Source organism: Neomonachus schauinslandi, chromosome 15 (assembly GCF_002201575.2).
Source record: "Neomonachus schauinslandi chromosome 15, ASM220157v2, whole genome shotgun sequence".
Lineage (NCBI taxonomy): Eukaryota > Metazoa > Chordata > Mammalia > Carnivora > Phocidae > Neomonachus > Neomonachus schauinslandi.
The window spans coordinates 16,752,741-16,770,775 of NC_058417.1; the positions used below are offsets into that span (position 1 = coordinate 16,752,741).

Below are 18,035 nucleotides of genomic sequence, written 5' to 3' on the forward strand. Positions count from 1 at the left end.
ATGGAAACATTCCCAAGAAACACTAGCCTTTCTTGCCCACGCCAAGCTCGCTTCAATCCTTAACGCGCGTTCCCCACATACGGAGATGCACACAGCAGTATCGGGTGGGTGCCACGAGCTCCGGGGCGGAGCGCCCAAAGGGCCGACCCTTTCGGCTCTTCGGACTCTTCCCCGCCCTCTGGGCCAGCCCCGCCGCAGGGCCCCGCCCCGGACGCGGGTTGGGGCGGGTTGTTGGCGGCGCCCGGGCGCCGAGACTACACAGCCGAGCCCTAGGGCTACGGCGACTGTCTCCGCGCGATCCGGAGGGCCCAGTTTGGACGCGGGGAGCCGGGGCTGCCCGCGCCTCTGGCCCGACGGAGCCCAACGCGAGCGCCTCGTGCCCGAGTGGGGCTGGGGCCAGGATGCGGAGCTGCGAGCCTTGAGCTGGCCCCATGACCCTGAGCACGTTGGCCCGCGAGAGGAAGGCGTCCCCCGCCTGCACCTGCAGCCTCGGGGGCCCCGACATGATCCCTTACTTCTCCGCCAACGCGGTCATCTCGCAGAACGCCATCAACCAGCTGTGAGTGCGCCGCGCGCCCTCCCGCCCTCCGCGAAAGCTGGGAAAGTTTGCTTTTCAGCAGCCACTTTCCCCAGCATCCTGGGGAGCTAGCAAGCAAGCGAGGGCGAAATCGCACTCTGCGGGCTTGAAGGTTTCGAAGTGTCCGGGGGTATAGTGGGGTGGAGGTGTGGGGTAATTCTTGGAGGCAGAACGTGTCCCCGGGGGTTGGGCGGATTGAAGAACCATTTGCGAGAATTTCTGATAAACTTTGAGGGAATCTGAAAGTGCAGTCGTCCCTGGGAAGTTGTGGTGGCCAAGTGACAGCCAAGCGGGAGACTCTAGGGGTGGAGGGCGGTCTGTAGCTCCTGAAACGCCGCCCGGAAACGCTTGGACCTCCCTTGCGGGTCCTGCTGGTGATCAAGCTCCCGTGTTTGTTGTTTGGGGTTTTTTTGTCGTTTGGAATAAGTTTGCGTGTGACTATAGGTTTCTGTTGCAAGCCGTTAACACAAAGGAAGGCTGTCAGTTCTTTGCTCCGGCTGGTTGTAGTCTGGAATTATTTTTAAAAATTGGATTTCAGTAGTTTGGCTGTTTTACTTTTAGTCTCCCCCTGTAGTAGTACAAGTCTGTTTGCACACCTTCATTCACGAAAGTGCAAGATTCAACGCATTTTAAATCGCTGTTTTTGAAGTCTCTAGAGTTGTTGTCCTTCCCTTCCATTGTGGTTTAGCTATTTCTGAGAATTGTGTGCTGAAGCTTGTGGTTAATCTCGCCTCACAGTTACAAAGCGCAAAGTAGAGGAACTCCATCTATTCAAGTAGCATCCTTAAACAAGTGGAGTAGTTTAGGATTACTTTAGGTAGCAGCAGTTTGGTCTTTGTACTATATTAGCACTCACTCCCGAGTGGCTCCAGGAGAGTCAGCTACTGAGGTTTACCCAGATAACCGGTACTTAAGCAAGGCTTCTGTCTCCTTCCCAGGTCAACCCTGAAAAACTTTTTTTAATGTCCAACAACAGAAACTTTCCATGATCTCTTATTAAAGGTCCCAAGATTAGCGTGTTAAGTGATTTATAAATAACCTTACATTTAATTTATTATTTTAATTAATGGTTTGCTCTCCCACCACCTCAAATTAAATTCATTTGAGTTTCAGTTTTTTTCCTTTGTGTTGATTCATGGTGGAGCTCCTACAAAAAATAGCCACACACAAAAAAGTGGTTTTACTGCTGTGAGTGTAAACTCTACAGAATTAAATTCAATCACTTACTTGCATTTTTTTCTTTAAAACAATATGGAGTAAAAGAGAAGGAAAAGAGGGAATAATCTGAAACTGGATAACCAGTATCAAAGTAATAGTGTTAACAATACTTTAAAAAAAAAAAAAAAAAAACCATGGTGGGAGCAACCCACATGTCCATCAGGAGATAAATGGATACAACAAAATGTGATATGAAATACAACTGAGCATCATTCAGCTTTAAAAAGGAAGGAAAATCTGACAAATGCTACAACATGGATGAATGTTGAAGACATTATTCTAAGTGAAATAAGCCAGTGACAAAGGAGTTGGGGGAGAGGGGAATGAGAAATTTGTGTTTAATAGATTGAGTTTCATTTCAGAAAGAAGAAAAAGTTCTGGGGATGGATGATGGTGAAGGGTTGCACAATGCTGTGACTGTATTTAATGCCACTTTAAAATGATTGAAATGGCAAGTTTTGTGTTATGTATATTTACTGCAATTTTTTAAAAAGATTAAAATTTAAAAGGCAGAGCTTCTAAGCTTTTGGAGGGGAAAGGAATTTTGCATTTTAGTTCCTAGTATAATCAAATTAAGCCCAAATTTCTTTTCCTTCTAATTACTGTCTTTGGGTAAATCATTTGACTTCAGTTTCTTCCACTGGAAAATGAGGTTCCTACCCCAGGGGCTCATAAGAGATCATATGTGCCAGGTACACTTTGCAAACTGTAAATCCCTGCACAAAAAATGAGTTAATTGAAATTAAACAATAACTAATAGCTTCCATTTGTTGACTGCTTGTCACTGTGCTAAGAGTTTAATGTATACTGTCTCATTTAATCAGAACAGCAACTTTATGAACCAATTTCTTCTATTTACAGACAATGAAACTGAGACTTAGAGAAGTTAAGTAATTACTTATGGCCATATAGCTAGTAAATGACAAAACTGTCCTTAGAATACAGATCTGTTTCCTACACTGGTGCTCTCAACCATTGTAAAAATTATATTCTTAGTAGTTGCAACGTCACTTTTGAGACTTAATCTTAGCAAATGCCCTTAACTGCTGACCTCTTCAACTTAGCAGTGAAAACCGTATTTGTTACACTAAGATTTGTTAAGGTAGACAATCTTTTAAGAATTTGCAGAAAATTTCTCTTTCATTTTTGTCTTTTGTCACTTATTTTTTTCTTATAAGAGACTTAATATCCAAATTTCACTTCTTCTAAAATGTATTCATTAGTATTACGTTAGCCGTCATTTTTATTTTGCATTTTTAATGTCACCAAGTTCATCATCATTTAAAAATCTTTAGGGATCATTCTGATAAAAATGAAAATTTTGTTAAAACATATGCATTTTGGGTACATAATGCAAAAGTTAATTTAGGGTCCATGGTCACCCATAGTTTTATGGATTGGCTTAAGAAGGGCAGTAAACACCTTGAGATTGTATGAAAATGTTGTGCAGATAAATGTATTTTTAAAATCAGATTCTCAATGTGATCTTATAAAAAGTTAATCTCTTTCCTAAAAGGAAGTATTATTTCCAAGGCTTGATATTGTAAAGCTCAACTGGTGTGAGCATATCCCTGTCATGCCAGATATATAAATAGCAGCGACTGGTGGGAGCAACTAAAAGATTAAGATTTAGGATCCTAAGTGAAGACTGACTCAAAAAAAAATTTAAGTGTGTATTTGGGGAAGGGGGTACCTTAACACATGACTAGCCTTAGCCAGATGGTTCTGTGGTCACTGCTGAGAACCCACTCATAAGAACTTTTATTTTATTCTCATCTGCTGCCTCAGATTTGCTGTGGGTTTAGAAACCAAGTAACAAACCCTATGAGATCTGTGTCAGAGTAAAAAAGTTGGAGTCATAGAGTGAGATCCTAGGGGGGCTCTCCTATAGAGAAAGTTCATGACCTTTATTTAGAGTATGGTGTTTAGACAAACCTATTTGGTGATTTCACAGGATCATTCTCATTTCTGGACTTTCAACTGTTATATATAAATGAAATTAGAGATCAGCTGGGGTATTACTGTAGTTTGTTGGCAATTATATCATCATAATTAGATTATGGTCTCCCTTTGTCATTGCATAAAACTCACCAAATATGGGGTTAATTTTGAAGTATCAATGAAGAACATTAAGAACTTATTAAAGTCACTCCAGAAACTAAGAATAGTTACTGTCATAAATTTAAATCCTATTAGAAAAAAATATGTAAGCAGCCAAGAGCATCATGTGATCAAATTTCAGGGGTCTTAGATCAGACTGCTCAAATATTCATGAAAAGTTCCATACCCTTTAAGAATCTGTACATACTTTTCAATAAAATAGAAATCAGAATTTCTGAAAAATATGGGAGCCTGTGTTGTTTTTAGAGAGCCAACATTCAATCCCTGAGAAATGGCCGCTAAGCAAGGGGCCTTCTAGTGTATTGGTATATGCCAGGCAGCTTATCAAATAGGTGGCTATTTTTGTGTCCTACAAAGTTCCGAGAAAGATCAAGAATTATTAGATAAAATGCTGGCAAAGGCTACCATTAAAACAGTGTTCCCCTTTTGAAAACCTCTGATCAGAAATCTTGGAATTTAAGTTCATGGGACATTGCTTGATTTGTTAAACAGGTTACCTTGAACTTTTTGTCCTTGACCTAAAACACTTGTATTTATTACTTGATTTCATGAATGAGTTTGATGTCCTAGCTTCACATCAAGGCTTTCTAAAGCTCAAGCTTAGCACCAGGAGCATATCCAGATGATTATCCAAAATATAAATTTTTGTGAAACTGAAAGGTGGAAACAGTTTTAATTTTTGTGTTAAATAGTAATAGTACTAGTACTCTTTCAGTTCTGTTCTGTAGTTACCCAGGTGACTTCACATGTGCTCATTTCTGAACTTAAGCTTGCATCAGAGTCACCTAGACAACTTACTAAAACACAAATTGCTGCCTGGGCACCTGGGTAGCTCAGTCGGTTAACCATCTGATTCTTGATTTCCGCTCAGGTCATGATCTCAGGGTGGTGAGATCAAGCCCTGTGTGAGCCTGGGCCTGGAGCCTGCTTAAGATTTTCTCTCTTCCTCTCAGTCTGCCCCTCCCCACCCTTCTCTCTTTCTCCCTCTCTAAAAAAACAAAAACAAAAAAACCACAAATTGCTGCCCACACCCCCAGAGTTTCTGATTCTCTAGGTCTGGGGTGGGGATGGATAATTTGCATTTCTAACAAGTTCCTAGATGATGCTGGTCCAGGAACTAACTACACTTTGAGAACCACATCCTTAAAGTATTCCTCTGAGGCAGATTGGGCAAGTTCTCATCCACATTTTGTGGAGTAATAAACTAACAAAATTGAAATGGTGAAGTGATTTTTTTTGCATAACAGTTACATGATTTGTTATTGGTAGAACTGAAACTAGAACCAGCATTTCCTGTCTCCAGATACAGAGGGTCTACAATGCTACGCTGTACTGGTATCTTTGTATACATGTGGGAACATTTCTTTAGATAAATTTCTAACAGTGGAATTTCTGGGTCTAACGGTATGTATATGTTAAAGATTTGATACATACTGCCAAACTGCCTTCTGAAAAGGCTTTGCCAATTTGCTCTTACCAGCTGTGAGAGTATACCTTCACCAACCCTGGTAATATTAACATTAAAGAGCAATTAATTTTTTATTGAACTCCTACTATGTACCAGGCATTATTTTGAATACTATTTATATTGTCTAATATTTTCTTCTTAAGGGTTAGATATACTCAGTTAACAGATGAGAGGCACAGAGATGTTGAGTAACTTGTCTAAGATTATACAACCAGGATGCAAGCACAGGCAGTCTGACTCCAGGGCCTCTGCTCTTAAATATTTCTCTATTTGCAATTCCCTAATTACTATAGAGGTTTAAGTATCCTTTTATATTTTTTATTAGTCTTTTTCAGTTTTCTTATTTGCATGTTTGTACTTATGACCATTTTTTCTGTTGGTATTTGTTTCTTTTTGATGTACTCTGTATGTCCTTAATATATGGCAAAAATACTTTCTGCCAGTTTATTGTGTCTTTTAACTTTACATCTTGTTATAAAAGTTTTTATTCTTTTTTAATTTTTTGGCAGTAAAACAAGGTCTTCATTGTTGACAAGGTTACTTCTGAGTTGCAGAAATTCTCCCGGTTTTTCCCTGTACTCCCCCATTCAATCTTGACTGCCACAATGAGACAGAAAGCACGAGGACACTTTTTTCTTGGATCTCTAGTGGAAACCTTAGCAATAGACAGGAACTGCTCCAGGTCTGTCAAATGGATGCATTAAAAGTTTTTGTAATTTTTATGTAATAAAATCCCAGGACCCTGAGCCATCCAGGTGCCCCTATTACTTTTTTTGTTTGCTTTTATATCAGACCACCTTGCTGAACTCTTGCTTGGTCTTAATATCCAGTAGATTTTTAAATTGATCTTCTTCACTTTTCTGGGTGGATGATTATATCACCTGTAAATGAATTTTGCCTGAATGTTTATAAACTCATTGCTTTGGCTGGGGTCTAATGTAATGTTAAATAGTAGCAATGCTTATGGTCTTATCTTGTTTTCCATTGTACAAGGAATGTTTCTTATGTTTTGTAAATAGGTATATTGTGTGCTGTAGGTTCTGGCATAGACCATTTATCAAGTTGATGACATTTCCTTACTACAGTTGACCCTTGAACAACATGGATTTTTATCTATGCGGGTCCACTTATAAATGGATTTTTTTATTACCATCAGTACTTTAAATGTATTTTCTCTTCCTTACGATTTTTCTTTTTTTTTTTTAAGATTTTATTTATTTATTTGACAGAGAGAGACACAGTGAAAGAGAGAACACATGCATGGGGAGTGGGAGAGGGAGAAGCAGGCTTCCCGCCAAGCAGGGAGCCCGATGTGGGGCTCCCTGCTCAGTGGGGAGTCTGCTTCTCCCTCTGCCCCTCACCCCACTTGTGCTCGCATTCTCTCACTCTCACTCTCTCAAATAAATAAATAAAATCTTTAAAAAATACATGTATTATCAACTGTTTGACTGTTTATGTTATTGGTAAGGCAGAATTCTGGTCAACAGTAGACTATTAAGTTTTTGGAGAGTCAGAAGTTATTTGCAGATTTTTGACTTCATGGGGGCTCGGTTCCCCTGACCCCCACATGTTCAAGGGTCAACTGTATACCTATTCAAACATTTTTATGTGTAGCTATTGAATTTCATTAAATGCTTTTTGGGCATCTATTAGAATGATAATATTTTCCCCCTTTGCTAGTAATGCAGTGACTTATGTTGAGTTGCTAAAGTTAAATCATCCTTACACGCTGTTTGCATTATTTGTTAACAGATTGCTGGATTTGGTTTACTATTATTTAAGATTTTTGCTTTTGAGTATTTGTTGAATCTGTGGTGCTTTCTTTCTCCAATGTATGTCTGATTTGTAGAATAATTAGGTGTAGCCTTCCATCTTTTTCTAGATCTGAGACAGTTCGTTAGCAGGAATTATCTGTATTTTAAAAGCCTAGCACCAAGAAGTCCTACCCACAGTGTTACAATTTTATGAATTTTTTTGCTTTTCAAATTTTTAAATGTCTTTGTTCTCACTGAATAAGTGTAATTATCATCCATGATACTTTTTAAATCTAGATCTTGTCCCTTACAGAAATGGGCAAACATCATTAGAATAATTGATAGATAATTGGTAATGGATTGGAACGAGGCATTTATTTATGATTTAAGGTCTTTTTTTTTTTTTTCTCTCTCTTTGGTGGGTAAGGAGACTAATACTAATATTTAAAAGAGTTATGAGGTGTTTCTTTTTCTTTGGTTATAAATTAATATTGTTTTTCAAATAATGCAATATATGTTAAGAAAAAAAGAAGAAGAAGGAGATGGCAGGAGGCGAAGAATGAAGGGGGGAAATCGGAGGGGGAGACGAACCATGAGAGACAATGGACTCTGAGAAACAAACTGAGGGTTCTAGAGGGGAGGGGGGGGATGGGTTAGCCCGATGATGGGTATTAAAGAGGGCACATTCTGCATGGAGCACTGGGTGTTATGCACAAACAACGAATCATGGAACACTACATCAAAAACTAATGATGTAATGTATGGTGATTAACATAACAATAAAAAATTTTAAAAAATTAATATTGTTTTTGTAGCTATCTGATTCTTACATAGAGAAAATCGCCCTAAAAAGTGGAATGTCTTTTAAAAGATGATCAAGTAAGTTTACTTGGATCTGGTGAATCCTCTAGGTGTTATGACCTTCAAATACGAAGAAAAGGTTAATGATCTGTTGTCAGAGTATAAAGGTACATTTATGTTTTCATTAGTGGTGATAACTTTATGTGGTTTTATCCACATTGTGTGTGTTTGGAGTCAGAGCAGTAATTGGCTTGGGGCCAAAGAGAAAAAAAAGGAGAGCTCTCAACTTTGGCCTTACTGGAACCGTGCTTAACCAAGTTAACTTAAGAGTTAATCTGCACAATGAAGATGAACAAGAATGGTGAAGTTGTGATATGTTCAAGTCAGAATTTCTTTTTGATTAACCTAGAGTGGATTTCCCGCCCCTAAATTACTGCTTTTTGCTTGTGTGCTTAATGTGCAATCATTCCTAAAATTGAGCAATTTCTTTAGACTAGTACTGAGAAACCACTGCCCAAAGCTAAATAATTAAGGATGTTGGCATTCTCTGTTTCCAAGAGCTGTTGGACCTTGGAATAGTAGAGGGGTCCAAACTTCTACGTATCGTGTTGCTCACAGCTCTTCTTGGGTGTCTCCAGTAAATGTGAGTCCTCTTAATTACCATATGTTAAACTGCCTTGGGGCTAAAGAACAGTGGTGTAGATGATATCACATAATGTTTCTGAATTTCTAAGGTGAAAGAAAAAAAGTTGGTATCCTAACTACTTTAAGATAGGGTTAAAGTTAGCTTTGCGTTGTTGAGTGATGCAGGATGTTGCTGCCACTAATATAATTAGGTTTAACCTGAAGAAATGTGCTAAGAACATCAAGGCCTTTTAGGTGTTCCTGTGATTTGGAAAGGATGTAGCAAATGATTTATAGATTGCTTGCACACGAAAGGGCAAATTTGGGCTCACTTCCTTTTTTGCAGGTTTGTGCGAATTGAGCAACTCTTGTTTTCTGCATTAATCTGTTTTTGAGGGGTGTGATCCTTCTTTTAGTAACCTGAGGGTTTTGGCATTAGTTATGTCTGTTAAAGCAACAGAATCCAGAGGCCTGAATTACTCTCAAAGAGAAACTTCTGTGTTAGTCTATTTTAGAGTGTTGTATTATTTTTTTAAGTTGTAACAGTTTTTAGACCTGGAAGACTTAGAATTACAATTGACCCCTGAGGAGGCAGGAGTTAGGAACCTTGACCCCCTGTGCACAGAAAATCTGTGTATAACTTTTAACTTCCTCAGAATTTAACTACTAATAGTCTACGGTTGACCAGAAGCCTTGCTAGTAACACAAACAGCCAATTAACATATATTTTTATGTTATATGTATTATATACTGGTTTTTTTTTTTTTAAGATTTTATTTATTCGTTTGAGAGAGAGAGAGCATGAGCGGAGGGGAGAGGGAGAAGCAGACTCCCCACTGAGCAGGGAGCCCAACATGGGGCTCGAGATTGCAGGACCCTGAGATCATGACCTGAGCGGAAGGCAGACGCTTAACCATCTGAGCCACCCAGGCGCCCCTAAACTATATTCTTAGAATGATTTCTGACTTTTTCTAGGCACATGGTTCATCTGTGAATTTTTTCAAACTGTTGCAGATTTCCAAAGTATTTTCCAATATATTTTATGAAAAAAATCTGCATATATTGGACTCATGCAGTTCAAACCCATATTGTTCAAGGAACAGTCACCTGTACTGTTTCTCCTGAGGTTAATATACCCAATTCCCATAAACACCAAAATATTTTCATTTTCTATTATTATTAATTTTTAATTTCTGTTATTTTTTGTGGGGAGCTTTAGTTTGAAAAGTTGCAGCATGTAAATTCTCAGTGTATATTTCTCTTCCTAGGAGATGAATGGAATAGGTCAAACAGTATGTGAAACTGAACTTCTTTGACATCGCTTTGACCAAATTTGGTATAGATCATTGTGTCAGTCCCACCTCTGTGATGTTCATCCGTCCCCAGTAAAATTTCACATTCAGTTCTTAAAGTATCCCATTCCTTAAATATTCTCTTTAAAAATTCTTAAAAGGTCTCATGGGTCACATATTCAGAATCTTACTTGCCATTTGTTCTTGTTGCTAATAGTAATAGTTTGGTGTTTGGAATGAAACAGACCTGGGGCGCTTGGGTGGCTCAGTCGTTAAGCGTCTGCCTTCGACTCAGGTCATGGTTCCAGGGTCCTGGGATCGAGCCCCGCATCGGGCTCCCTGCTCAGCGGGGAGTCTGCCTCTCCCTCTGCCTGACACTCCGCCTGCTTGTGCTCTCTCTCTCTCAAATAAACAAAATCTTTAAAAAAAAAAAAAAAGGAGGGAAAGAAACAGACCTTAGTTCCATTCAGTTTCACCACTTATGAGCTGTATGACCTTGAATATATTATATAACCACTGTAAGCTTTAGTTTCCTCATTAATAAAATGGAACTTAGAATACCTATTTGGATTAAGTATGATATTTGTGAAGTACTGCTAATAGCACTCAGTAAATGGTAGTTAATATTTTTGCTCTTTTAACATAAGCTAAAACATAGGGGAAAGAATTAGAATACAGAGTGGTAAGCCAGCCTGATGGTAAAATTCTATCATTTGTATGATTGTCATAATTGCACCTATTCTGGGCAAAGGGTGGGAGATTCAAAGAAACACAAGACATGGTTCTTGCAGTCAGGATGCTCAATCTGTTGAAGATATAAGACAGGTCAATAAAAGGATAAATAAGAAAACAATTTAGCACATGCTAAGTGCCAGATGACTGGTGCAAACGGTGCTTTAAGTATTCAGAGGACAGAAGGGTATTGTAAATGAGCCAATTAGTAAAGGCATTACAGAAGTAGGATTTGAGCTGGGACTCTGACCTTTATTTCTCCCTGTCTTAAATGTCTTGATTTGTATAAACAGAGATAAAGGGTACTTGAGTGGTGAGAGAAAAGGAAGACTGATGTGGCAGATGTTATGGCCATATTACAAATAGTTAATTTTCAGTGAAGGACTGCTGTTAATTATTTGCGGTGAGAAGGAGAATCCAGAAATGCTTTTGTGTAGACTGATAATATTCTTTAGGATATTGCTGTGAGCATATTTTGGATATACCATGGGCAGAATTTATCAAGTCTTATCGAGTACCCACTGAGTACACAGCACAGTAACTAACACTTGCAGACTTTACATAGCTTATTTAGGAAAGCTGCCAATTTTACAGGGTTGTTAATGAATCAGTACCAGTGGCTGGGAGTACAATGTGAAATCCCCACAGGCAGCATAAGAACAGAAATCATTAAACTATCTGTTAGTGTTAGTGGCTTTATGGTGAAAGAAAAAGAAAGAGAGAGAAAGAAAGAAGAGAGGGAAAAGAGAGAAAGAGGGAGGGAGGAAGGAAGGAAGAGAAAGAAAAGAAAGAAAAGGAAAAAAAGCACATTCAAGTAATTCAAAGCAAAAACCTCCTCCTCTGCTTCCTCCAGGTGCTTAGCTCTAGATATTATTACATCAGCATCATGTGGTAGGCAACATGGTTCCCATGGCACAGAGGGCTTGTAATATTTACAGTACAGTGAGCTATAAGGGGTGGAGTGTGCTGACTACTATTTGTCCTTGTTCTTATTGGCTTGGTTACCAGTTTAATGGCCTGGTTGCCTATTAATAGCTCAACTTACTTAGCGTTCTATAAGCAAGGGTACAGCTCCTTAGTTTCTAAGTCAAAAACACATGGAAACCATCCAAGTGGACCTGGATCTTTTACACACATAGTAAGGCTACAATTATACATCAATTAATAAAGATCAAGAACTATATAAATGCCATGTTACACTAAGCCCAAATGATAGTTTAATGATACTGATTCAAAGAAGAGTAGCTGCAGCGAAGTGCTAAAACTTTTGCAGATTGTTCCTTATACTCTACTGCACTGAGAGAAAATGGCAGACTGTGAGCACGTAAGAGAAACTGCACGTTTATTTCCACTTAGTGATTCCAAGTAAATAAATGTAAATCCAGAGTAATTTTTTTTCAAAATTAAAGAAAAACTGAAGATTGTAGACTGGCTGGTTATCATCTCTCTAACTTAAAGATGAGAAGCCATTGTTGTTTTAATCATACATTCTTTTTTTGTTATGTTAATCACCATACATTCTTATTACCTCCTTGGAAGTACTTGAGTATGTATATTTGGTGAGAACTCACTTCAGTCCTTTTAACTATCCCAGTCCCTTTAACTGTCCCTGAGTTGGGGCTTGTTCACGTCTGTGGCTCTTCTGCGGTCAGTCTCAAGTTAACTATTCCCACACTACTGGAATTCTCTGTTTTGTTGCCATTTTGATGCTTGGAGAACTTCACAGCAAGGCCATACGCCCTGTTTAGTAGAAAATGTTAGTGTCCTAAGATGTTTATTGTGCTTTAAAAAAAAAAAATAACATCTAGTCTCTTCCTCAATTAAAATCAAAATTAACAAGTACTGAATACCAGTGCTGTTCTTTATTGCACTTTTACAAATCACTTTGGGGGAAATTTCCAAGTGGAGATTCCCTTTTGTTTTAAAAACTTATCTACCTTATAAAGTTGGTAATATCTCTTTCTTTACCACCCACTCAGCTTTAAAGCGAACTTGTCCGGGGCGCCTGGGTGGCTCAGTTGGTTAAGCGACTGCCTTCGGCTCAGGTCATGATCCTGGAGTCCCGGGATCGAGTCCTGCATCGGGCTCCCTGCTCGGCAGGGAGTCTGCTTCTCCCTCAAGACCCTCCCCCCTCTCCTGCTCTCTCTCTCAAATAAATAAATAAATAAAATCTTTAAAGTGAACTTGTCCTAGGTGAGTGATCTTTTTTTTTTTAATATGACTGGTCTTACTGATAATTAAAAACCAAGCAAAAGGTATTGGTTATTTTTCAATATTTGCAGATGATGCACATTTATTATAGGAAAAAACGGAAAACACTAAGGCACTCCTTTTCCCCACAAAAACCATTATTCTCATTCTTATCTCCCAAAGATATTTACTATTAAGATCATCCAGGCTTTTTCTGTGTATGTATATACTTTTAAAAATGGGACTGTCCTCTGTCTACTGCTTTGTAACCTAATTTTTTTTCACTTAGCATATTGCGAACATCCTGCCATTGTCCTCAAACGCATTTCTTTCATATCCTTTTTAAGAGTTGTTTGTTTTCCATAGAACTGATTCAAATTCTGTCCTGTTGTTACACATTTTGACTATGTCCAGTTTTTTTTGCAGTTATAAACAAAACCTCACTGAATGAATATCCTTGTGCTTAAATCTTTGCACATGTCCATAAAAGAAATATCCTGAAGCTCAGTTCTGAGATTGCTAGGCCAAAGGGTATACCTAATTCTAGGGCTTTTGATAGATTGCTAGTTTGCTCACCAGAAATGTACCAGTTTCACTCACATCAGCAATTTTAGTAATTCATTTTCATAGCACCCCTGAAATGATATAAAGTGAAATCGAGGTAAATACAGTTTTATTCTGTAATTCATACGAACTTCTTGGAGACCCAGAAAAATTGATCCTCATTTGCCTTTTCCTATCAGGAAGCTATTTCATACCTAAGCACTAATGGAAAATTCTTTAATTTGTGAACTATTTGAGTAAAACTAATAGATGAAGTAATAGTGTATTGATAAGATAAACTAATTATCCTGAGATGTTGTTGAATATATATGTAGTGTTTATGAATTTAAGTTTGCTTCCCACTTTTTCATTTTATTCTAAAATCATCACCATTTTTTGACTTAGAGAATTTTAGACCCAAAAGATAAACAGACTTACCTAGTATCCTGCAGCAAATTAATTCAGATCTTGAGCACCATTTCATTGTTTTCTGTTTAGGAAATGTTAGGCAGTGTTGAGAATTCCCATAGTACCATCTTAACTAAGGATAGTGAAATTTATAAAGATGATCAAATACATTAGTTTGTTAACAGTTTTAAGTATATTGAAGTTAGAATTTCCTGATCCTAACTATAGGAAGGAGTGGGTATATTTTCTCAAAGTTGAGGAGGGTAATTTTTTTAGGGAACAAGCTGTTAAATTCTTGAAACAAAAGTTTTCATCTTTGAGATTATGTGAGTATTGGAGAAAGGAGAAGGGTGTGTGTACTTCCTAAAGCTTAAAGCATCTCACCTTGAAATGTCACTGGCAGGTCTAAACAGTAGCCAGAGTGGTCCTCTGGCAGACTTAAAGAAAAAAAAGAAAGATGGGAAGGAGAAAGGAGTGCTGGAGTGCAGATCACAGCTGCACGCTAGTTTCAGTAGTAGTGGTTGCCTGTCTCTATCTGAAATCCCGCTGCTTCCTTAATGAAGGTGTATGTTTTAATCACCGGGAGAGAAAATGTTTTTGGGTGAAGTTTCACTTTTTGTAGTGGCAGCAGCCCTGGACGTGCTGCTGGAACACAGAGGATGAGTTCAGCACCTTTTCTTCAGATCATATCTCTGCCCGAAGCTCGTCTCTTTTACATAGGCAGCTTTTGTTCATGGAGAGCGGACCTCTGCCAACTACTGTCAGAGACCCAGGGTGACTGATAAGGAGTCCAAAGGTCAAAATGGACTCATATAGACTCAGTCTGGATTTCAGAGGAAAAGGCATGTTTTTGGCCAGCAGACATCAAAACTGAATTGCAGGGGCGCCTGGGTGGCTCAGATGGTTGGGCGTCTGCCTTCGGCTCGGGTCATGATCCCCGGGTCCTGGGATCGAGTCCCACATTGGGCTCCCGGCTCGGCGGGGAGCCTGCTTCTCCCGCTGACCCTCTCCCCTCTCATGCTGTTTCTCTCTCGCTCGCTCTCTAAAAAATAAATAAAATCTTTAAAAAAAAAAACAAAACTGAATTGCAGCCTGGGAGATGTTCTGCTCATCAGCTTCAGCCTTTCCACTGCCATTAGAGAAAAACCAACTGTCTCTGTAGTCAGCAGGCCTGGAAGTAAACAGAACATTATTTAATTGTGTGATTTAATTGAATTGGGTTGTGTTAGGATTTCACCCCAGAGATGATTACTGTGGCAATGTCACTTTGCTTACTGTGAGGTAGCAGATATCAAATCAAACCAAAGATAATCTACCATCATAGGATCTTTTGTTGGGTTTCAGAATAGAAAGTCCGTTAAATTAGATTCCGGTATTTCATTTACTAACATCACCTTTTGGCCCATTATTAGGATCACAAAGATAAGAAAGGCATATGCCATTTGCATTTCTAATTGGGACTAATGCTTTTTTTTTAAGACTTTATTTATTTATTTGGGGGGAGCGCATTTGCACATGCCTGCTCACATGCATGAGCATGGGGGGGGAGGGGCAGAGGGAGATGGAAAGAGAGAGAGAGAATCTCAAGCAGACTCCCTGATGAGCACCAGGCCCATGGCAGGGCTCCATCCCTCAACCCTGAGATCGTGACCTGAGCGGAAATCAAGAGTCAAGAGCTCAACCAGCTGAGCCACCCAGGCACCCCAGGGCTAATGCTTTTTAATTAAATTGGCTTTTTTTTTTTTTAAGGTTTTATTTATTTGACAGAGAGAAAGACAGCCAGAGAGGGAACACAAGCAGGGGGAGTGGGAGAGGGAGAAGCAGGCCTCCCGCGGAGCACGGAGCCTGATGCGGGGCTTGATTCCAGGACCCTGGGATCATGACCTGAGCCGAAGGCAGACGCTTAACGACTGAGCCACCCAGGCACCTCTAAATTGGCTTTTAAGAAGTATTTTGCTGGGCGCCTGGGTGACTCAGTTGGTTAAGCAACTGCTTTCGGGTCAGGTCATGATCCTGGAGTCCCTGGATCTAGTCCCGCATCGGGCTCCCTGCTCGGCAGGGAGCCTGCTTCTCCCTCTGACCCTCCCCCCTCTCATGTGCTCTCTCTCTCTCATTCTCTCTGTCTCAAATAAATAAATAAATAAATAATCTTAAAAAAAAAAAAAAAGTATTTTGCTCACTTCAGAATTCAAGTATTACAACTGTGTGATCCACCAACCTATTTAAAGATCTCCTTTTTAGTGACCGTCCTTTGAGTGGCTCCTGTATACAGTCATTGAGACTGTAAACTATTGTCCTTGTCCTCTAGTCTAATGGAAAGATTGTGAGCAGGACCAGCCTGATAATTTGCAGGACCTAGTGCAGAACAAAAATGTGGGACCCCTTGTTCAGAAAGAATTAAGAATTTGAAGACAGCAACAGCTGAGCATTAAACCAAGTGTAGGGCCCTTCCAAGCACCCACCCTATGCAGCTGCACAGATCACACATCCATGAAGCTGGCCCTGCCTGTTGGATGTGAAATTAAATAGACTTGAAGTTGATGAGAGCTTTCTACTTATTCAGTGTGTCTTTCTGAACCTCTGTTTTCTTTTCCCATTCCATATCTTCCTATTCTGTCATTTTCTATTGTGTTCTGTCCTCTCACCAAAGTTGGACAACCTGCAGCAAGAATTGGGAGTATGTATACTTCTGCCTGTAGTCTATGTGAGCACATTCTTGAATAATATTACCTTCCCTTTGGTGGAACAAACAAGATTAGGATTTTCCTTAAGGAATGACAATTAATTGATTTCAATAAAAATATATTGTGTGTTTTATTTTTAGAGTGCTTTCACAATTAATGTAACATTTGAATCAAACAACTACACTTTTGAGGCAATATTTGCCCCCTTATTTTATAGATAAGAAAATTAAGCCTCAGAGAGGTTAAGGGATTTTCTCAAGGTCAGCCAGCTAGTAAGTGAAGTTCAAGCTCATCTCTTCTGATGCTGTGCTTTCTCATTACTTCCTTCTGCCTCTACAGTTCTGCAAGACCAAGGATAAGGTGACTTGAGATAACTTGCTTTCTCAGCATTGATCTGTTTTCCAGAATTTTCTGCCAGTTTCCCAAGAATAACTCCTGGGATGTAATCATGAATATTTGCAACAAGTTTTTACTTGTTATTTTCTATAATCCTTGCAATAACCCTGTGAAGTAATATTTTAACATCATTTTAAAGGAAAGAGATTGAGGTTCAAAGAGATTAAATGACTTGTTCAAGGTTCTGTAAATAATAAGTGAGAGAGCAGTGACTGAAATCCAAGTCCTGTTACTTTATATCCCACGCTTTTGTACTGTGCTGTGTTTGGCTCTAATTAATTTTAAATCTCTACTTAGTAGTAAATACCTATTCATTCATTTATTGATCACCTACAATGTTTTAGGCACTGGGAATGCATCAGTGATCCAAAAAGACAAAGTCTCAGCTCTTAGAATTTACATTCCATCATGTAAATAAATACTATAAGTAATCAGCTGATGGTATGGCTGTAATGAGAATATAAAGCAGGACAAAAAGATGGAAAATAAACTGGGAGTAGACAATGCTATTTTAGAAAAAGTGGTCGGGAACCTAATAAATCATTGTTAGAGCCACAAACTGAAATGTAGGTATTTGGTGGAAATGTATAAATCAATTTCTAGGGTACAAAAAAATCACGTAAACAATATGAGGCCACTGCATTTATGGACATAATGGCAATAGGTGAGGATTGTTAACTATAATAAACATTAATCTTTATAGTAACAGTTACACTTTGCATTTAATCTCCTTTCCCATGTAGCATGGATTATAAAATCATAAGACCAATAAAGCTCTAAACCTAGTTATTTCCTTCATGATGCATCACTTACCAGATAAAGCAGTGTTTAATGTGTTAGTGACCTTAGACTGCTCACACTCCTAGAAAATAAGTACTGTAATGGCATGTACACGACATGGCATGTTCTGGGCAGCTGTTAGAATTTCTGGAGTGGGCGCCTGGGTGGCTCAGTTGGTTAGGCGACTGCCTTCGGCTCAGGTCATGATCCTGGAGTCCCGGGATCGAGTCCCGCATCGGGCTCCCTGCTCAGCGGGGAGTCTGCTTCTCCCTCTGACCCTCCCCCCCTCGTGCTCTCTCTCTCTCATTCTCTCTCTCAAATAGATGAATGAAATCTTTAAAAAAAAAAAAAAAAAAGAATTTCTGGAGTATCCATCAGGTTTAGGAAATGTAAAATCTCATATGCTGGTCTGCTTTAATTGTAATGAATTTCAAAATCTTGTCCAAA

The 18,035-nt window shown here is 39.0% G+C and overlaps 1 protein-coding gene and 1 non-coding gene across 2 annotated transcripts in view; one reads left to right on the top strand and one right to left on the bottom strand.

Annotated features, from left to right (window-relative positions):
* Positions 1 to 431: 431 nt before the first annotated feature.
* Positions 432 to 18,035, top strand: part of LOC110592869 (protein phosphatase Slingshot homolog 2-like) — a 57,340-nt gene continuing 39,736 nt past the window's right edge. The window contains exon 1 of the mRNA XM_021704044.1: positions 432 to 559. Coding sequence (XP_021559719.1) covers positions 432 to 559 — 128 coding nt within the window. The remainder of the gene's footprint in view (positions 560 to 18,035) is intronic.
* Positions 5,956 to 6,085, bottom strand: LOC123326786. The gene has a single exon (XR_006541327.1). It is a non-coding gene; the product is annotated as a small nucleolar RNA SNORA31 (small nucleolar RNA).